Source organism: Melospiza melodia, chromosome 2, assembly GCF_035770615.1.
Source record: "Melospiza melodia melodia isolate bMelMel2 chromosome 2, bMelMel2.pri, whole genome shotgun sequence".
Classification (NCBI taxonomy): Eukaryota; Metazoa; Chordata; class Aves; order Passeriformes; family Passerellidae; genus Melospiza; species Melospiza melodia.
Window position 1 is genome coordinate 7,261,634 of NC_086195.1, and position 22,445 is coordinate 7,284,078.

Consider the following 22,445-nt stretch of genomic DNA (forward strand, 5'->3'; position numbering starts at 1 on the left):
GGATGAGGATTCGATATGAGGGTTTGGCATGAGGGCTCGGGATGAACTGTTTGGGGTGAGGGTTCGGGATGAGGGTTCGATATGAGGGCTCGATATGAGGGCTCGGCGTGAGGGCTCGGGATGAGCCCCCGCCGTCGCCGCGCGCCTGGCCCCGCCCCGTGACATCACGGCCGCATGACGTCAGCGGCGCGCGGTCTCCGCGCAGCGGTGGAGGCGGTTGAGGGGCGGCCATGGCGCTGCCGCTGCTGCCCGGCTTCTCCCGCCGCCGCAACGTGAGTGACCGCCCGGGCCGCCTCCCGCCCGCCCTCCTGCCCTGCCCCGGGGCCGCGGGGGCCGCGCTGGAGGCGGTGCCGGGTGTGGCGGGGCCGTTCCTGCCGGCCCCGCAGGGGGAGGCGCCCCTGGGTGCGCTGAGCTCCCCCGGCCTCAGCGGCGGGTGAGGGTGAGGTGCGGCAGGACAAGAGAGATGAGGCCAGAGCTGCGCCAGGGCAGGTTTAGGCTGCACACCAGCAGGAGTTTCTGCACAGAAAGGCTGATTAGACATCGGGGTGGGCCCGGGGAGGTGGTGCAGTTACCGTCCCTGGAGTTGTTCAAGGAAAGGCTGAATGTGGCACTCAGGGCCATGGGCTGGGTGACACCATGGTGATCCTGGACGTGGCACTCAGGGCCATGGGCTGGGTGACACCGTGCTGATCCTGTATGTGGCACTCAGTGCCCTGGTCTGGCTGACACAGTGCTGATCCTGGCTCTGGCACTCAGGGCCATGGGCTGGGTGACACAGTGCTGATCCTGGACCTGGCACTCAGGGCCATGGGCTGGGTGACACCGTGGTGATCCTGGATGTGGCACTCAGTGCCCTGGTCTGGCTGACACAGTGCTGATCCTGGACCTGGCAGTCAGCGCCATGGGCTGGGTGACACAGTGCTGATCCTGGATGTGGCACTCAGGGCCATGGGCTGGGTGACAGGGTGATGGTCAGTCACAGGTTTGACTCATTGATCTCAGAGATCTTTTCCATCCTCACTGATTCTGTGATCTGGCAATTGCTTTGGGGCAGTTTGAGCTCTAACAACTCTAACAGAACAAAATAGGGAGAGAGAGATACCATCTATATAAGTAACCAAAAAGGCTTTTCAAGAGAGGACAGTGACAGAAATGCTGATGTGCTGTTTCAGGGTTGCCAATACTATAAATGCAGGCAAAATAGACAAGATGGTTATTTTATCACAAACAAAAGAGAAGGCTGCCATCACTACTTCAAAATTTTTCATCAAGGGTAGCTAGGAATTCATTGAACACACGCTAATGTGAAGCAGTGCAGGGGGTAAGGCAGAATTCATGCACAGCACTCTAGCTCGTGCCTTCAGGAGGCAAATTAAACAGTGTATTTTAATGTTGTTAATAGTGTTAAAATACCTGGAAGAGAATCTGTCATCTTCATGCTGTAGACATGTTGTGGCCAAGGCTGCCCACAGAACATGTCAGTACCCCACTGCTGGAAGTGTTCAAGGCCAGGTCAGGTGCAGCTCTGAGCAATCTGCCCTAGAGGAAGGTGTCCCTAGCCATGAAAAGGGGGTTGGAGCTGAATGATCTCTAAGATCTCTAACAGCACAGGCCTTTCTATGATTCTGTGATAGACACCAGGCAGGTAGACACAAAGCTGCCCAGGTACAGGGAGCATGAAATTGTGTAGAATTATGTGGACTCTCAGCCTCACTGTGTGTCAGCACTGCACAAGTGTGCAAACACAGGACCTCTTGCAAGCACAGCCTGTGAGGATCACAGGCATCTTCTTCCCTGGAAACAGCTTGATGCTGTTGTTTTAGAAGGGGTTTAAAAAAGGTCTGGTGGTGAATACTCAGTCTCTTGCTGAGTTGAGATTTGTTTTGTTGAGGATTGGTTGTGTGTGCCACTCTAGAGGTGGGTGTATCAGCAGCACTGGAATAGGTGTGTGCCATTGGTACCTGCTGACTGGAAGCAGAATAGCTCAGCTCAGGGATATCTGTGGCTTTGTTGTTCTCCAAACTTCAATTTAACTTAATTGGTTTAATTTAACTTCACGTGTTTGGGAAGAATTACAGTGTTGAACTCCCCATGCTGAGGTGCATGCAGTGAGTATGTTATGAAAACTAAAGGTGTGAAAGCTGTCACAAAGTGCCACAAGACAACATTATAAAACCATGGCTAGACCCTTGTGAGGGCTCCAGATTGCTCTTTTTGTCAGTCCTTGAAACAGTGGAGTTAATAATGACAGCTCACCTCCACAAATGAGAAGCTGAAAATAACATATTTAAAGGAGAAAAAAAGGTGTCACTGCTATAGATAAATTGAGAAGGAAGAAAGTGTTTCCACCTGTCAGGACTGTGAGCATCAGCACCAATGCCTCTTATTGCACAGAAACAACAGTGGCAAAGCATTCCCTGAAGAAGGATGCACAGGGAACAGGGGATGGTTGTTCCTATAAAGTTGTTCCAGATAAAGTATTTTGAGGATCTGAGAGGGCAAGAAAGGGAAGGATAGCAGAGTGAGAGGAGCTAACAAGTCAGGATTGCTGCTCATGGAAGGAAGTGGAGTTTTCTATTGGCATTTCCTATTTCCCTGTCCTCTTCTACGAGACTGCTGTGTGGGTATTAATTCTGCTCATTGCTGCTCAAGCTCCTAGTGAAATTCTCTTGTCTCTGCTCCTGATGCTTCCACCTGCCTCATCTGTAGACCCACAAAGGGCATGGAAGGAGAGTAGATGTATTCTATCTGCCTTGGATGTGTTTAAAAAGGTGGCTGGGCTGCTTCCAGAAAATCAGAGCTTTCAGGTAGTGTTCAAAATCAAAATTACAGTAGTTTGTGTACACAGAAGTCCATTCATAAAAAAAACCCAAAAAAACAAACCAACCCTCCACCTCTTTTAAAACAGAAGTTCAAAGATCAGCTGCTCATCAGCAGTGTCTGTGTTTTTTGTTTGTGGGTGATGAGGAAATCTAACAATACAGGTATTTTAGCACATGGTGGAAACACAGCATATAAAATGTTTGCTTCATTACTGCAAGAAAAAGTTTGTGCATTTGGAGCCTGGACTGAGTCAGGTCTGGCACTGGTTACATCACAAGTACTGCCTTTATTAGTGCTCCTCATCTGCCTCCTGCTCTCAAAGGCAGCTGCTCCTTCTGACAGTGGATTGATGTCCTTGCCTGTGTCAGCAGCTGAGGAGGAGGGTGACAAACCTGTATTCATGTGGGTCACATTTGCCAAGTGCTGGCTGACCAGTGCATTCTCTTGCCTGATGTTTGAAATCCCTCTCAGAGAGAAAATTCTGTGCTACAATTCTCCTTGGCATTTCTTAGAGAATCAGACAATAAGTTTATAGATCTCAGGGGGAACTACATCCTTGAAAAACTGCAAAAAGTTCTGTTGCAAACTTTAGTGGCACAGCAGAAATTCCACATCTTCCTTGTTCATTGCAGCACCGTGGAGTTGCCCTCAGCTGTGCTGCTGTGGCTCTGTGTTTCCTGCCTGAAATATTTTCTGCTGCTCTGTAACCCACAAAACAGGACATTAGTTTTTCTTGACCAAGAACATTTCCCAACCTCTTTATAAGCAATTGTGTCTGCTCTTCTTTCTTTCTCTGGCCATCTCTCCCTGAATTCCTTCCACTACCTCCTGCCCCTCAGCCCTGCTCCCCCAGATCTGTCTGTTCATGACCCCCAAACCTGAATCTTCCTGTAGCTGCCCCTTGTGGCTGCATTTTGGGGCTTTCCTTTATCCTTCTGTTGTCTTCTCCCAGGCAGTAAGAGCAGGCCAGAATCACAGAATGGTTGGGGCTGGAAGAGACCTTTAAAGGTCATCCAGGCCATGAGCAGAACACCTTCTGCTAGATCAGGTCACTCAGGGCAACCTGACCTTGGATATTTCCAGGAATGGGGCATCCACCATCTCTCTGGGCAGCCTGTCCCAGTGTTTCACCACCCTCATTGTAAAAAATTTCCTCCTTATACCCAGCCTGCACCAGCTCTCTTTTCACTTAAAGCTACAACCCCTTGTTCTGTTGCAGCAGGCTCTGCTAAAAACTCTGTCCCTTTTATTTTTATACTCCCCCTTAAAGAAAAGTCACAGTAAGGTCTCTCTGGATGCTTAATAACCCCAACTCTCTCAGCCTGTCCTTACAGGAGAGGTTCTGCAGCCTCCTGCTAATTTTTCTGGAGCTCCTCTGGACCTGCAGCAACAGATCCGTGCCTTTTTCTGTACTGATCCACACTCCATGGCATTTCTTAGAGAATCAGACAATAAGTTTATAGATCTCAGGGAGAAACTACATCCTTAAAAAACTGAAAAAGTTCTGTTGCAAACTTCAGTGGTGCAGCAGAAATTCCACATCTTCCCTGTTTATTGCAGCAGCTTGGAATTGGTGTTGATGCAGCTTGCTTTGTGATGTTTTTAGAGTGGCACCAGAGCTGCTGGCAACAATGTCTTAGGGTGTTCCTCCTTTTCCATTTCCACTTAACCCTGAACATCCTGAGACCTCTGCAGCAAGCAGGGGGTGATAAAAGAGTTGGAAATCAGTCACATGAATTCGACTGGTACGGTGTGTAGCATTTGCATTTATTTCCATCACTGAGCTGAAGCAGACTTTATCAGCAGCCTAGAATAATTCAGAAGTGCCACAGTTCCTCCTGATGCAGGATTTGGGCAGGACATCCAGGGTGCAGCTGCTGTTCTCAAGGTGGGAATTACAGATGGATGCTGGGTACAGAACTGTGCTGCCACTCCTGCCATGGCTCCCTGTGGGACCGAGTTAGAAACTCTCTCTCAGTGGCTTCTGAGAGCTCACTGAGGGCTCTCCCACCACTGCAGCTCCTGTGCTGGAAGGTTTCCAGCTTTGTTTCAGCTGGAATGTGCAGCTCCCTGGGGAGTTTGCTGTGACTCCATTCCAGAGTGAGCACGAGGCAGCAGCGTCCCCCAAGGGCTGCAGGGGCTGAGAGTGCAGAGCCCTGACCTTTGTATTAGTCACTGCTGAGTGGAGCCTCAATACTTTTCAGGCTCAGCACACAGAAAATGCCCAGCTTTGTTCAGCAGATCCACAGCCTGCTCAGTTGAGCTGCATTAGCACAGCACACACATTCAAGCTCTTGCCCTGCTCTCTGAAAGCTTTCTGTTAGAAGTCATTCAATGTGGAGGTGGCATGGTGCTCTGTCACTATTTTAGGCCAGATGTGGTCTGAGTTCTTTAGCTGAAGTTTCCCAAATGTGATTTTTCTCCTTTTGCAATCCTCAATTTTAACTAATCTTTGTTTAAACTTTCTATTTTTGTTATTGTTGTTCTGTTTTTGTTTTTTTTTGGTTTTTTTTTGTTTTTTTTTTAAGAAATAATTGCACAGATTTTGAGAAGAGATGGTTTTGTCTATGGATCTAGGTGCTTTAGAAGAGATGGTTTTGTCTATGGATCTAGGTGCTTTTTGGAAGAAGGGGATAGGTAATCTTTGTTTAAACTTTCTATTTTTGTTATTGTTCTGTTTTTGTTGTTTTTTTTTTTTTTTTAAGAAATAATTGCACAGATTTTGAGAAGAGATGGTTTTGTCTATGGATCTAGGTGTTTTTTGGAAGAAGGGGATAGGTAATTATGTGATTAGGAATCTAAAATAGTCTTTTTGTCAAACCCTAAAAAGTTACAGGAATGACACAAAAGATTCTTAGCAAAATTAAAGCTGTTTCATCATGTATTTTTCATGTAAAATTTTAAGGATGTTGTGATTTTAGCCCTAAATTCTGGAAATTCCAGCAGGATCATTCCTGGATTACTTTGATGAACACTTTGCCATATTTTTGCTGCTAAACCCCAAAGACATGTGAACATCAAATGCTTCTAGAAGTTTTGAGGACATGAAAAAGCTTTCCTTTGCTCAGGAAAACTGCCACCCTCACTGTGCTTTGCTAACTGTGCCTTTCTCCCTAACACATGCTCTGGTAATAGAGGGAAAATAATTAAATAGTTGCTGTACCAAAAAGTGAATCTGTTCTGTAGCACCTTCAGTATAAATCAGATGTTTCTGCCTAGAAAATCCCCTTTTAAAATTCAGCTTGGCTGTAGTTATTGTGCATTTGAAGTGATAAATGCAGAAAGCTCCCTTCCTTCCTGACTTCTCCCCAGCTCTTTCTCAGCTTGCAGAGGAACAAAATTATTTTTAAAAGAAGCAAAAGAACAAAGGGAAGTTCAGTAGCACCCAAAGGAGAGAGAGGAAACCATCCCAAGTGTGCAGATGTGCTACCAAGGATGTGCCAGCCCCTGTCAGTGCCTGGCTGCTCCAGATCCAGGAGAGCAGCTGTCCTCACTTCTTGTGGGAGAGGTGGGATGGCCACTGAAGTGTGGCATTTTATGTCACAGCTCACAAATCTGTGCTGATATAAAATATTTAATTTTGGGCATCATTCCTGCAAATGGGAGTGGTTAAATTCCTGGCTTGAGCAATGCCCCATGAACTCCTAGTCTGCATATAAGCATTTCCTTTTGTTGATTTTCTCTTTTATTCAGTAACTCTTGTTCTTGAGTTATATCTTGAGGAGAAATTTTCTGTTTCCTTTATATAATTCTTTAAATTATGATACTTCCTGCATGCTCTTTTATCCACCTTTGTTCAAAATACTGCTTACCTTTAAAGTATCTTCTTTGGGGGTGAGCTCTCATAGCTCTGATTGTTTCTGACCCCAGTATGTGAACCTTATTCCTTTGCAATAACTGTTTCAAATGGCACTGGCTAGCTCAGCTTTTTTTAACCTAAGCAAGGGTATAGGCATTGATTATCATGGTATTAAAAATAATGATTTGTAAAAATAGTAAGTATAGTTTTTCATACTGCTGTCCTTGCCAAAGTGGTGTGCAAAAGGATTTTAAGCAAGGTTCAGCTAAAGCAGTGATTGGGCTGTTTGTGTCAGCACTCTCTGTTCTGTGCCATTGGATTTGGAGCACCTGGAGGCAGGTGAACAGTTCAGCCTGTGACCCCAATGTGCAGAGTTCCTGCAGGCTGGTGTTGATAATTCTGTGCCATGAGGCTGCTTCCCTGCCTTTCAATTCCTGACTCTTTCATACTGGCAGAATGAAATTACTGCTTGAGTACTCTCAGGTTTTGCTGCTTCACTGCTTGCACTTGTTCCCAGAACTGCTCTGCTGGGTGTGTGTTGTGTTATCTTGGATCACTTGAACGTTGCCATCATGAAAAAGGATTATTTGTACCATTTTTTGATTTATGATGCTAACTTAGAACTGTCTACACCTTTTGGGGGAGTCGTGGTTTACACAAATGCATGTGATAATCAGTGATGCCCAGTCTTCCAAATACAGTGGGGAGGCAATTTTGTCCCCCTGCTGCTTGACTGACATGCTGCTCTGGTGCTGCTGTGAAAAATTTTGCTGTCCAACCTTTTCCTCTACCTTGGCTTTTCTCAGCCATAACATCAGTTCCCATTTGAGCCTGATCTTCCCTCATGTTCCCCCAGCCCCAGGATGAGGGAGGGCACAGCTCTGATGGCCTCTCTCCTCTTTATGGGCATGCCAGGGTGCAGTGGCCCCTCTCTGCTTCCCCAGATAAAGTATTTTGAGGATTTGAGAGGGCAAGAAAGGGAAGAATAGCAGAGTGAGAGGAGCTAACAAGTCAGGATTGTTGCTCACGGGAGGAAGTGGAGTTTTCTATTGGCATTTCCTATTTCCCTGTCCTCTTGTACAAGTCTGCTGTGTGGGGTCATTAGGGGCTTGCTGCCCAAGCCCAGCAAAGCAGGCAGCTTCTGAGGAGGGACATTCCCAGGGACAGGAGTGATATTTGTGTCAGCCCAGAAGCTTTTCTGTGTCACTGAAGACTGGCTCCAGCCCCAGCCAAGAAATTTGAGTGGGCAAGATGGTTTTCTTTGCTGTTGGTTGTTCTTATATTTTTAAGCACTCCATCTTTAATTGCCTGAAAAATTAGTAACAATACAGAGGAATCACTACAGAGACCTTTTTTTGAAATACTCCCAGATGAAATGAATATCTGCCTTTTGATTCAGGTCCAGCCTCTCAAAATTCAAGTGTATTCACTAGTGCAGAGGAATTTATTTGCACTCAGGGATGCAAGTGTAAATCAGATCTTTGACATGAACAAGGAGAGCAGGCTGTTCTCTCAGTGCTGCTGAGCTGTTTCCATTTGTCCTCTGGAGAGCTGTAGGAAAGGCCTTTCCCCTTTACCTTTTACAGCAGTTCTTGAGGTGATTTGATTCTTTCTCTACCACCTCAATCCTTATTGCAGGGAAGGAGTGTGAGGTTAAACATCTGCTACTGTCCAGTCTCTCAGCCTAGGTAAATTATTGAATATTATTCCATTTTTGTCTATAATACTGGCAAATTTGCCACTGGAAAATGTCACTTGCAGCATTCCAGTTGTTACAGATTTTTAGAGTCTGTATTAAAAGTAAATATAAAGAAACTTTTGCATGATTAATCCTCCTTGCCTGGATGGTCAGCTATCATCTACTTAAAAACAAAAACACAGAAATTTTTTTTCTCTTTTTCTTCTGCACTTTTGACAGATTGGGGGAGAAAACTTCCACAGATCACAGATCTGTGGGTACAGCAATAATGTTCGGAGGCTGTTTGAAGATAAACCTGGAATAGGAGGTGAACCTTTACCTGGTCAGCCCCTGAAAATTACCAGCAGTGTGCATCCTGAAGCATCAGGAAGTGGTCCTCCTTCTTGGATAGCATTTGACAAGCAGGTATGTAGAAATATATATATATTTTTTAATGAATAGCCACAATGTGACGGAGTATAACAATGACATTCCATTAGATTTTCAGAAGATTATTTTGTGCATGCAAAAAAAGCTCCTAGATAGACAAAATAGTGGTAGTGGGTATTTTTTCATTATATTAATGTATTGGAAAATTAATATAAACATAAAAACAATCTATAAAAATGTTTCTGTATTGGGATACATCTCCTACAGGATTTAACAAAAATAAGGGGTTGGGAAGCATATTTCTTTTTAGTGAAAATGATGACAATAAGGGAATTATTTGGCAAGCTGGTGAGAATGAAGGTAAGGTAATCCTCAGTCCAGGAGAAAGTGTGTCTGGGCACTTGGGAATCATTAAACTCAGTGGAGTGCTCCATGCTTGAGATTCACTCATCCCATCATACTTGTATGCTCAAAGTCCTGTTGACTTCTGGACTTCTGTATGATTTGTTATTGTATAATTTTGTGTGTCTGATACACAGAAATTTAAAATTAGGGCTTGTTTTTTTGTTTGTTTTTGTTTGGTTGGTTTTGCTTTTTTGGTTTTGTTTTTGGGGTTTTTTTGTTTTTTTCTTTTTTTTTTTTGCAAGAATTTAGTGTCACCTTTTAAGTTAGAGAGTTATCAAATAACTGTAACCTGTGATGACAGGAATTTTGTAGCACAGTGTTGTTGCTTGCTATATTTAAATTCACATTAAATTCTACTTAGAGATGTTTTATTTCTAAAGCAAAAAGCCTACAATCAGGGAAGGAAAATGATCCAGAAAAAGGAATCATGCAGCAGATAGCAGAAATGTTGCATGACTAAATGATTATGGTATTTAAATATTGAGAAGAAAGGCAAATCTCATAATTTTGGCTTTAAAAGAGAAGCCATGCAGGTAATTGGAGTACAATTACACATTCATTTTTGGCAGAGCAGAACTACAACAAGAAAATGTTGGGTTTGAACAGCTCACATGCCTTTGGTTGGCTTTGCCTCTCAGATCCCTGGTGTTGCTCCTAGAGCAACAGGCTTGGCTGTGACCTGCTCCAGGGTGCCCAGGTGTTAAAGCTTCAGCCAGACCTGGACTTGCTTTTCCTACTCCCTTCTTGGAGGCTGTGTGTCCTCCTCAGGCCTTGGATCCAAGCCTGTGGAATCAAAGGGGTTCAGTAGGAGGCAGAGGGACCTTCCAGTGTGTTGGGATCTCTAGCTGGTCACAGTGACCCCAAGAAATGTTAGAAAGTCTTTTTTCCCAGCCTGGCCCTTGAAGAAGTAGTCAGAGCTCTTCATTTCTCAGTCTCAAGGTTGCTTATTGTATCTTAAATATAAAAGATTTTCTCCTGTACTGCCAAGGTCCATCCAGCAGGACAGTTCCAGGCACTCTGCCTGCCTCCAGGGCAGTGTTATGTCTTTATACTAAAAACTACATGTGCAATGTTTACAATTACTTTCCAATACCTATCACCTATGTTAGACAGTGAGCTTCTACTTTAAACCAATCCAAAAGTGCCACCATCACAGCAGAAGATGGAGGCCAAGAAGAAGAAGGAGGAAGGCTGGACATGCCCAGTTCCCTCCATCTTGCCTCCTGAACCACCATACCAAAAACCCCAAAATCTACTTTTCCACTCTATGATAACTTCATATTATTCTACCTAAACTGTTGTGGCTTGCTGATCTTCATCTAAGGTTGGTAATTTGCTCCACAGGTCATAATCAAACCCACAGGTGTTTTGGGCTCTGTGCCAGGGTCCCTGAGCCCCCTGGCAGGGGTCCTGGTGTCCTGGACAGCCAGAGGGATGTTCTGGGTTCCCACACCAGTGAGCATCAGCTCCTGGCCTTGGCTGGTGAGAGGAGCTTGCTGCCCTTTGGCCATTCCTGATTAATCCATCCACAGGACAGTCCAGGACAGGAGTCTGCAGGCTCAGAATTGGCCTCTGGAGGGCTCATGTGTTTGTATTAATGGCAGTTTGTTACAGGGCACTCACTCTCCAAGTAATTTAGCTTCCCCAGTTTAGAGCCTGGAATGCTGCTCTGTCCTCCAGTGCTGCAGTTTGGGACTCAGCAGAATGCACTTAATGAAAAAAGGTTTGAGTGGGTGTTTATCTTTTGAAATGTAAGCTGCTTTCTCACCACTTTGGCTGATAACTTTCAGTAGTACCATAGCAACTGGAAGAAGGACAGGCATAAAACTTCATTATTAAGTAAGCTGAGAAGTTGTCTTTGTGGTTTCACTTGCATAATAGGAAGCAGGTGTAAATTTAATTTCTTCTATGATTAAGTACACACACAAGGCCTCCTGGGCTTGGAATGATATTTATAATTTGACTATCACAGGTGCCAGGGAAAACTTTGTGGCACTTTGCAAAGTGCTGCAGAGTTTATTCAATATTTGTTATTTTTGGTTTTCATAGGTAACATTTAATTTTTTAAGGAATGGGATGGGAACTTTGTTGTTCTGTACTGCAGATGAGACTCCAGGTAGTAAGTGTTACATTTTGAGTATTTTTAAGAGTAATTTTGGTCCAGAATGAAAAGTAAGTCATCTTCTGTTCCTTCCCCTCCTCACACTTCCCAAATCATCTGCTTTGATCTGCCAAATTTCAGTTGGTTGCTGCATATATTTGTCACACACTAGCATGTTGATAAGGGTGTAAAGAGAATAAAGTGTGAGTGCAAAAGAACCTGCACAAGCTCCTCAGATGGGATAAACCAGGGCATAGGTGTGTGCTCAGAGAAAGAAATAAATCCAATGTATTAAAGATGTGACTGGGCTTGGAGTTCTGTGCAAGCAGACTGCTTTGCCTGGCTGTGTCTCATGAGACAACTGCTCTCAGAAGAGATCATTGACAAAATTAAGAACAATTAGTGATGAAGCAGAGCTCTTGAAGAGCATTCTAGTGGGAGTGGCAGAATAGGGACAAAGGGTGCAGAAGTTTCCATGTTTTGAGTGTTTTCATGGGTTACCAGCAGCTGGATGAGGAATGAAGTTCTGGTCCTTGTCAGCTGAAGCCCAGGATGTTCAGAATGGGATACAGTGGTTCTATCATAGCCCTTTTATGTCCCCTGGCATGTTCAAGAGATTTATACAGGGCTCCTGGTCGTTCCAGAGCAGTAGCTGGAGGCCAGGAAGGATCATTTGGTCACCAAAAATGGCACTTTGCACCAGTGTTTAGACAAATGGAAAGAGGAAGAGATGTTGCAGGTTGATAGTTTGTTTTGCCTCTGCTGTATGTCAGATGTTTTGTCCCGTGTTTTGTGTTTGATACATGAAACAGTGAAATCGACAGTTTAAAAATGTGGACAAGTATTAATTTTTAAAATATATTTTTAAATCTCTACATTGTTCACAAACTTGCATGTTGTACTAGTTTAACAAACTGTAACTGAGTTTTCTAGATTCCTTTGTGTGAAGATCTAATGCCATGAGGTTTAACAGGTAATGATTATGTAATTTGATTATAATTTAAACTTTATTTCTCTAATGGTGAAGGGTCACAGTGCAGGAGAGTTGATGCCAAAAATGTGTCTGTCATACTGTTCAATGGTTACTGAAAATCAGTGGGATCTGAGCCTTTGAAATAATTTCTGGAAACAGAATTATTCTCATCTTGCACTTACCCTGCCTGAGGGAAGGGGATGTGACTGAGAAGGCTGAGCAGGACACAGGGTGGCTGTTGCTGTGTGCAGGCTGTTACTTCTGTCTGTCCAGCTCTAGAAAAGGAGGTTGTTCTTGTCCATGAGGTGTTATAAAATCTCTGGATGACAGAGCACTCCTGAGTACTCCAGGAGGTACTTTGAGATTCCCAAAGGCACGAGCAAAAGGAGTCCAGACAATTAACCAGGGTGTTCTGCTTATTAAAGCCAGCTTATCAGATTTCAAACATTTCCAGCTCATGGTCTGCTAGATGCTTTTTGAAACATAGGGAATGGTTAAACTGTCTTTTTTTCAATGCTTCAGGTTGTCTGATGAATCAAGAGTAAAGGTAATTGCATTTATTAAATATAACCAGTGTGGAAAATTAAGTATAAATTAACAGTCATTTGACTCAAATGTATTGGGGGGACAGGATAGAAGCCTGTTTTAATTAATGCCTTCCTGCACACACTACCAAAGCAGGCATCCTGCTAGATAATGCCCTAGGAAGTAGATACATCTCTCATGGTCCCTTAACATTGGTGTTGGTGGTTAAAAACTGATACCAAGAAGTGCAAAGTTTGTGTAATGGTGCCTGAGTTTGATCTGGGAGTTCCAGGTATGAGGCACAGTGAGCACTTCCCCTGTGAAGGTTTTTTTTTTTTTTGCATTATTGCTGTTAGAAGAGACCATGAAGAGAAGTTGCTACACTCTGTGTGATTTCTCCACACACTGAACTGCAGAACCAGGGAAGTTTTGAAATGCCAGCATTGCACAGCTGTAAATGCCTCCTGAAAAATGTCATTTCTCTCTGATAGCCTTCAGTACCATTCATTTGAACACTTGCAGGATCTGCTTAAAAATAACTCTTTCCACTTACCTTGATGGTAAAGCCATTGCTGTCATCATGCACTGTATTTTCTTATAATTCATAGAATAACAGTCTAAAATTTGCTTCAGTACCTGGGAAGCTCATTGTGTTATCAGAAATGCTTTGTTTGGAAGATTTTCCAAGCAACCTGCTGATAGTTTTGTATTTGATTTATTTCTTTACTTTAGAGTCCCATCTATGCTTACATGTTGTGATAATAAAAATGCCAAGCAAAGAATTTTATATTTATGTGCTTTAATGTGGATTTCTGTTCTTACATTTCTGAGAAATAAATCTACCTCCTGAAATCCATACCTTTAGTTACTCATGACCTTTACAAGTTTATTTTGCAAAAGTGTTGGAGATTTTGCTGCTTTATATTTATTTATTGTTTTTAATAGGTGTTGTGTTTTGATGCCTATTTTGAAGAAGAAGTGCCTGAAAAGCATCAAGAGCTGTATAGAATCAGACACTGTAAAATATATTTCTTCCTTGAAGATGATACAATTCAAGTGACAGAGCCTGTAGTGAAAGACAGTGGCATAAATCAAGGTATCTGTTTTTATTGGCACCTTTTTTCCTCCCCTTTATATCTCTCTTCTCTGCAGTCTTGGTCCATTCCAAAGGATATATAATGGGAGTTCTTATAGCTAAAATGGGGTGTAAATGCACAGGTATAATTGTCTTTTCTTGTTACAGATCATGATGTGAATTCTTTTGTTGTCCTTTCTCAAGATGTGGGTTTTGTAAGGCTGAAACCTCTCCCATACTCAAACGTACAATTTTTTCTCTAATATGGTAGTTTGAAATCAAGGTGGTAAGGTCTTTGTCAGTGTTGTGTCAGTCCTGCAAAAACAATTTGTGTTCTAGATCTCCATTCCTGAGCCTGCCTCCTCCCCTCTTGGCAGTGACAGGGAGCTCTGTGGCAGCAGCTCTGTAATTGTTCATGAGCTACTGCAGTGTCTCTGCCATTATTGAGGACAAGAGTCTTCTGTGCCTCTGGCTTTTGGCTCTTTTATGATTAAAGTGCCCTTGGCACAGTAATTCTTCCTTGATGCCTTTTAAGTTGAGGAGCTGCCTTGCCTCAGTGTCACAGCCCTGCTCTGGGGCCAGCCTGAGGGCTTCAGGAGGAGGGTTTGCTGTGCTGATTTACTGGGGTGTTACTGGACTTGGTTTATATTAAGAAAATGTGATCTAGCGGTCAACATCCTGTTGCACAGGGGGAACACAGCTGCTGCTTCTTGGTGTTTATGGGTTGTTGCCAGAATTAAAAGTTTTCAAGGGATATAATCCAGAGAAGCAGGATGTCTTGGGATGGATGCACCTCCCAGTCCCCAAAGATGTTTTGTACATTTTATACATTCTTAGCACAGCAACTTTGAAAAATAAGTTGACCATTTAACTACCCTATTCTTTTCCCAGGTCAGCAGATGCTATCAATTTCTCTGTCTACAGAATAAGATAATATTTAAAGGTGTTATGTGCATCGTTACTGTTAGGACTGGGATAAATTGCCTGTGAATCTCTCAAAACAGTATTTCAGGTGCTGCTGTTCCTGTGTTGAGTAGTTCCTGCCTGAAGTTTTCTAAGCTCATCAACAGGGACTGATTTTGAATGCAATGAAACCTTGTCCTACTCCTACCTGGGCAAGTGCTTTTTCATGTGAAGAAAATCATGTTGGGGCTTGTTCCCTTACCCCCAGCCTGCACACCTATGTAGGATGTGGGAGGCATCATTTGGTTTAGGTTTTCCTTGACTTGTGTGCCCCAAGAGTGGGAGCAGCTGCTTCTGGGGTTTGTGGCTTAGAGGAAATGTCCCCTGACAAAGGAAGTACAGAGAGTCAGAGGTGATGCCTTTGAGAGACAAGGTGGAAGCCAGATTCTTTAGAGCAGGATAAAGCAAATTCAAAGCTGATTCCTTTGAAGGAGTTATTTTCATTGTTTTTGTACTATGAGTTGTGCAGGCTGCCTCTTCAGCCCCAATGTTCTTGGCAGTCTAATCCTTTTCTTTTGGTGACAGGAAGGCTACAATTTCCTCTTGTTTCCTCAGTTCTATCTTGTGTTAATGATTCTTGGAATCACCTTTGATAGTGGACCTAAAATTAACTGAATAGTATTAGAGAGAAACAAGAATTTTCTCAGTCTTCCATGCAAGGATGTTTTGAAAGTCTCAATGAGATTGTCTGAGTACTTTATGTGGGATAAATATGTATATGCAACATATTTACCTGAGGGATTAAAAATAAATGTTCCAGGATCTCCAAAGTGCTCTTAATTTATTTGTCACTGGTACCTATCTGGTGAAGAAGCTCTGTGTATTGGTTGTGTTTAGGAAGGAAGAAAAACTGTAGGTTGAAAGGCCCAAGGACTACTTGGAATGTGCTTGGGCTTCACAGTTGATGCATAGATACAGGGCCTATACTTTATCATAAACATCTACATAAATATTCTTGTTGTCCTAGAAATTAATATGATGTGGAGTGAAAGAGGTGATGGAGACACTCAGCAGAGGATTCTCTACTCAAATGCACGTGGAGTTTGACTTCATGCTCCATAACTGAAGACCAGTGACAAAGTTATTATGTTAAAGGCTCTAAATATTTGTTGTTGAATACAAGCAAAACCAATATTTCTTAAAAATATATACTAAATAATTAACTGCTAACCTTACCATTTTCAATAAAGAATTGTCCCATTTCCTCTTTTAATATAATTCTATCTATCTGTCTATCTATCTATCTATCTATCTATCTATCTATCTATCTATCTATCTATCTATCTATCTATCTATCTATCTATCTATCTATCTATCTATCTATCTATCTTACATTGTTTAAATGTTTTTATCCTAACTGGGAATTTTTAAGCCCAAGAACAACAGGAGTGGAAGTGTCTGCATTGTGGAGCTGGTAAACTGAAGCACAAAGGAATGAAAACCTTACCCATGATCATACAGAAAAGGTCATAACAGGGTGAGGAGCTGAACTGAGCTGAAGTTCAGGATCCTGACCATTTTGCTGCTCTCTGCACATCTGCTGAAATACAACTTTTCAGTTAATTAAAATTCCAGGGATTTGTAGAGGAGAGTTCAGCTGTAGGAGAGCATGGGTTGCTAAAAGGCAAACTGCACTGAACAAAAGATCACAGGTGCATGAAGAAAAATGTGTGAGGACATCAGGAGCAGGATGGGCTCGGTCTGTGTGGAGAATTTGAGAGCTGCAGTGCCAGGAAAGGGGCTGTGTAGAGGAACAGCAAAAACCAGTGATGGATAAAGTAGAATTGAACTGTTGAAGGCAGAGGGTGCTGGTCACACTAACTTGGATGTTTGCCCTGTCAAAAAAGATGTAAACCAGACAGCTGGGATGGCTGTTTTTGGGAGGCTTCTTGGAGAGAAGGTAGAGCTGTGACAGGGTAGATCAAGGGTAGATCTTATCTTGGCTGGTTAATGCCTTGAGGCCATGGGATTACCAGTGCTTGTGCCATAACCCACAAATGAGACTTTGATGTTCTGAATGGTGGGACTGGAGAAATGCAGTAGTTTCCCATTGCACCCTTGTAGTGCTTGTGGCTTTGTGGAAATTTGGACAGGCTTACAGACTGCAGGAAGATCTGGTGAAGGAACAGTGGTCAAAGAAGTTAGAAGAATTTCTAAATTGAATTATGATTTTACAAAATTAAAACAAATTGGCTTCAGAGAAAAAAAGTGAGAAAACATGTTTTTACCATTGATCAAAATCTCAAACTAACGAAGTAAATGATCTGTGGGAAATGTTTCAGTGACTTTAAAAACTGCTTTATGAAACTGGCTGCTGTACTTGGACATTAATTTGGACTTACAAGGTTGCTACTAAATAGCTTAAATTTAAACTTCATTTAATTTTGGATACTGCCTTGCTATATGGCAAATATTAGAAGCATTAGAGGAAATCTGTACTGAGGAGGAAATGCAGAGACCTTGAACTTGAGAAACCAGAATCAAAGCAAGAAATAGCAGGACAATCACAGTGCACAAGGCCCAAGTCAAGATAAGGAGAGGAGGACAGAAAACCTGACCACATGACAAACTTCAAATGCTTCTTCCACAGCCAGAATGATAATTACTCTTTCAGTATAAGAAAAAAACTTCTCCCATAGAGAGCCAGGCTATGTATGGCAGTTGTAAGTGTTTTGTACATGTAATTCCCAGTTAACAGGACTGTGGCTGGCTGATACTGTCTTATCAAAAGGTCATTTCTGTTCCTGTGGGGATGAGTAGCTTCCAGTGCAATCCAGACCCTGCAAGCCGGAGCAGAGTGGAGCAGCTGGCTCCCCAAGGTCAGCCAGCTGAAAAAGAGAGTGGAGCTGCCTCCTGGCTGGGTTCCCAAGGCCGGCTGGCTGGAGAGGAAAGTGCAAGTGGGAAAGTGAAGTTGCATCAGCTCCTCCACTATAACAGATTATCTAAGAGTTTAAGCCTCCCCCAAGGCCTTGAAATAATTGTGATTTTGCCGTATTTGATGGTGGCCAAATCATGACCTTGCTATGTTCTGGAAGGGTGAATAAGTGAATGTAAGAAGCCTCCTTGTTTATTGGGATTAATTCTTTGTGTTGTTGTGAATAGTGGAGGCTTCTCCTCCTTTCTGTGCAAACAAAGCATGTACAAACTCCAGGTATTACTCATTCCTCTCCTCTCTCTAATGCACTCTCGAGCTGTGCAGAGTCAGAGAGCTGTGCTGAGGAAACTCTGGATAACATTTAATATCTTCTTCAGAGAAGAGAAGCAGCAGACACCAAATCATTTTCTGCCCAGCTTCATTGTCAAAAGGCCTTCACTACTAGTGAGATCTCCTTAAGCAGCTGTTGGGGTTGCCAAATAACCCAAAGCCCCAAGAGCAAAGAAGATATGCCACAAATTATGGTGTGGGAGCTCAGTGCCACCACCACTGCCAGAGCAAAGCAGTACCCAGGTCCCTTTCCAAGAGCACAGTAGAGCAGGGCCTTATCTGACCAGATGCAAATATTTAAATCAATGCTTGGTGGTGAAGTAGCATGTCCTGCTCAATAAACTGACAAGCAAAGAACCATCAGGAACAGCAATCCATCCTTTGCAACCTGAAAACTGCACAATCAGATGCTCCTTTAACAGCTTGCAACAAATTTCTAGGCGAAATGTATTATTTTCCAGAAGGAAGAACAATTTTAAAATGATGAGACCTAACCCCAGCTGATCAGGTTTTATTAAATTTCGAATTCAACATTATGAAATGTACCCTCTACATGTGTACATCAGGCACAGTGATACCTAATAAAAGCAAAGGATTGCTACAGATAATATCTCTACAAGATATTTTCCATTAGGAAAGAAATTCTTCTCCCTCAGAACAAAATGGATATTTGTGTTTCACCCTTAAAAGTGATATGAAAAACAAGCTGAGACTGATTCACCAAACCTGAAGTGAATATAATCTCTGAAAACACCTCATATTAGAAAATCATCAACCATTATATTTTAGCTAGAGTGATGATTCCAGAGGATTTGCATGCTCTGACTTACCTCATTATCTGTTGATTGACCTAAGAATTAGCCAAAATCAGGTAAAATGTTTTAAAGTATATGGTTTTTAAAATCTAATGCAATGCAGTTTTAAATCTCATTAAAATGTGCTACATCCCACATTTTCTAACACCTTTCATGAGGATACATCCTAAATAGGTGTTTAATATGCTTAAGCAGATGGAGGTTCAAGTTTATTTTACAGTCAAAGGTCAGTAACCAGAATGTTGGATTCAGTATATGTGAAACATCAGGATGATGAATGGGTCTTATATAATTATTTTAATGGGAACATAAAGTAAATCTGCTTTGTTGCTTTATTCCCCTGAAAAATTAAGGATATATTTTCATTGTAGGAATTAGAACTTAACAAGCAACTCTGATAATGTAGTAAAGAAAGGTATTTCATAGAAATTAGTCTACAAGGAAATAAAGTGAAAAATAAAGAATTTCCACGGGCTAACCTTGGAACAAGGCCCTTCAAACACCAAGAAAGACACAGTGGTATCTTTCTCCCTTCTGCTCTGCTTCTCTTTATCCCCTCTCTCCCCAGGCCCCTTAAGTTGGTTCTAAAATTCCTGTAAGTTATTTCTGAAATATTTGTGGTATCCCTAAATCACTGAGGTAGGAAGGGATACCTTAAGATTCTCCAGTCCATGCTCCTGCTCCAAGCAGAATCAGATGTCCAGATGCCCAGGGCCATGTCCTTTTGGGTTTCTCTGAGAATGGAGACTTTGCAACCCTTTTGGAGAGCCTGTTCCAGTATTTGATCACCCTCACAGTAAAAAAAACGGCTTTGTGTGCTCAGCTGGAATTTTGTGTCCTTTAATTTGCTGTCATCCTGCCAGTGGGCACCATGGAGAAGAGCCTGGCTCCATCTTCTTCATTCCCTCCCATCAGGTCCCTGTAAACTTTGATACATTTCCCCCACCTCGAGTCATCTCTGCTCCAGACTCAACCTTTCCTCATTTGAAAGATGCTCCAGTCTCTTGCTCACAAGCACTGAGTACTTTTGAAGCATCACCCAATTCATCAATGTATTTGAGCGTTTTCAACTGATAGGCCAATGGCAGTTTCCTTGTCTTTTAATCTTCAAAAGGTAATAAAATTCAGTGCTGTCAGGATAACAGTCCTTTCATTTAAGGACTATGAATAACAAAATTTAAGTATTTGATTACTTTGTCAAAGTTAAAATATCTCTCCTTTTTCTCCTCTCCTCTCATTCTTTCTCTTTTGGGTACTGTTTCTGTGAGACTGTTGGTTGTGAAGTTGTGGCTCTGTATTTTTGAGATGGATTCTTTGCTTCAGACCAGCAATCAGCCCAACTCACCTCTCTTGTCTCTACTTTCCATGTGCTCCTTAAGGAAGCTCAGTTCAATATCAGTTCAATGTCCCTTGATAATCAAACTTTTTTCCCTTCTAAGGCAGGTTTTTGTTCTCTAAGCCTAGTTCTGTTGGGATCCTTAGAGCAAATCTTGTTTACCTCATGAATTTACTCTGTTTTCCAGGAACTATTTTACGACGGGGCCTGGTTCCACTCCCACCTCCTAATGAGGATCAGTTCTATACTATGTATGATTTCAATATCAACACAGAAATAACCATTTATGGCCGAAAATATAAGATTATAGATTGTGACCTGTACACAAAAAATTTCCTGAGGAAGATAGGAATCAGACTAAATCCTCCTGCCAGCCGTCCAGACGACCCGTACACCACAGAGCGGCAAAAGGTCAGGAGGGGCAGCAGTGGTGAAAACTTGGTTTCAATAAAACTTGATTTCAATGCACATTACTTATATGCATTACATACATTATTTCTTTAATATCAAATAGAAAGTAGCTATTTCAACATAGTAAATCCCAAGAGAAAACTTGGATTTAAGCATTTTGGTATGTGCCTTGTTGTACTATATACATAATTTTCTCTTGATGTGTTTGTAAACCTTTTCAAACAGAATAAAATTAATTAGGAAAAATAATATAAGCCTTTCAGTATTAATATGAACATAAAAAAAAGATGTACCTATTACATGTTCTACTATAATTTACATGTTCTACTTATGATTTTGCTTGAGCTAATCTAATGATGATAAACACTTTTAAAGTGTTTAAAGGACGATCTAATTGGAATTGTGGTTCCAACCCACCCATGGCTACCTGCAGACTCCTTTCTTCTATTCATATGTTATCTTTCATCTCTACTCCAAGAGGTTTTTAACAGCTCTTGTGTAAAGTATGTGTAAAATTCTTTTACCATACAGAACCCAGTGTTCTGCAGTTTTAAGACTTGTGAGGTTTTATTTGCCTCCGTCTTTTGTAAACGTATGGGATCACATGTACACAAACACACACCTCCAGAAGTCTCACTCACAACTCCTAGATTCTATGTGGATTCCCCTTTGCAGGATTTGTTTGTTTTTATTTATATTTTTTCACCTCTGGGAATAGTAATGGGAGTGATGTTTTCTGTTGTGAAAAATGACAAGCTTCCCTCAGTTCTGTTTTTCTTGATTAATATGAGTGCAAATGGCACTTGACCTGACTGTTAGGACTGTTGGCCCACCATATGCAGCCTGTTGTGACAGATCCAGCTGGTCCTCTGGAAGCAGCAAATCCTCCCTGTGTCTGTGGCATCCTCAGTGCTCCCAGGGAGAAAACTGCTGTGGGCCTCAGCAGCAGTAATGGAAGGTGACTGTGACTGAGATGTGTAGGACAATTCCCTGTCTCTGAGGCACTCTCTGGCCAACAAGTTGATTTCTCTTCATTCATGCAGCCAGGCTTGTGCAGTCCCCAGTGAAAAGCACATTTGTAACACATCTGGTTCTGTGTTGTGGTGACTCAGCCTGGCCATGGGTTTCTTTTCCCTTACTCAGCCCCTGTAGGTAACAGCTGTGTATATAAACACATGCTGAGTTGTCTTGATACTGTCAGACTTTGTCAACATTTTGTATGATACTGCATAACCCACTTTGGTTTTAATTTTTTTTAACCACAAGCAAAACATTCAAGAATTGGGCATATCAATCCCAAAAGAGAATGGAGAGGGAAAAAAGGTTTGAGAAATAAGAGCTTCAGAAGACCAAAAATTACAAAAATCTATGTCTTCTCAGTTGTTGAGAAATTCCAGAAAAGTTATTTAGCAGATTCTGGCTGCCTTATGCTTTCACTTTTCTGTGAAAAAATTACCACCATTTGTGGAAGGTAATTTTTTTTTTGATTGCTCTAGGCTACTTTGAGCAAAATTAAATTGGTTTTCATTGGACTCCTAGTACATGGCCAGAAAATGAAGGTGTGAAGGAAGGAATGGGATGGGATAGAAAATGAGGCCAGTGGAAAGTGCAGTAAACCATTTAGACTCGTATTTCACAGAATTACAGAACCATTTAGGTTACAAAAGATCTCTGAGATCATCAGGTCCAACCTGTGACCAGTCCCCACCTTGTCACCCAGATCAGAATATCACATCCATGTGTTCCTTGAACAACTCCAGGGATGGGGCCTCCACCACTTCCCTGGGCATCCCCTTCCACTGCTTAAGAACCCTTTCCATGAAGAAATTCCTCCTGTATTGTTGGAGATGGTATTCCATGGATGACAATGGTGTTACCTTGTTCTGTGGCTGTCTTTTGTTGCATCTTCAAGGGTCAGGAAGGAGGGAAGGTAAATAACTTGGTTC

General features: G+C 42.2%; 1 protein-coding gene across 1 annotated transcript in view; it reads left to right on the top strand.

Moving 5' to 3' along the window:
• The first annotated feature begins 202 nt into the window (after nucleotides 1-202).
• The window catches only part of EFHC2 (EF-hand domain containing 2), a 57,752-nt gene continuing 35,509 nt past the window's right edge, over nucleotides 203-22,445 (top strand). The window contains exons 1-4 of the mRNA XM_063150378.1: nucleotides 203-272; nucleotides 8,541-8,726; nucleotides 13,640-13,790; nucleotides 20,276-20,499. Coding sequence (XP_063006448.1) covers nucleotides 231-272; nucleotides 8,541-8,726; nucleotides 13,640-13,790; nucleotides 20,276-20,499 — 603 coding nt within the window. The 5' untranslated portion in view covers nucleotides 203-230. The remainder of the gene's footprint in view (nucleotides 273-8,540; nucleotides 8,727-13,639; nucleotides 13,791-20,275; nucleotides 20,500-22,445) is intronic.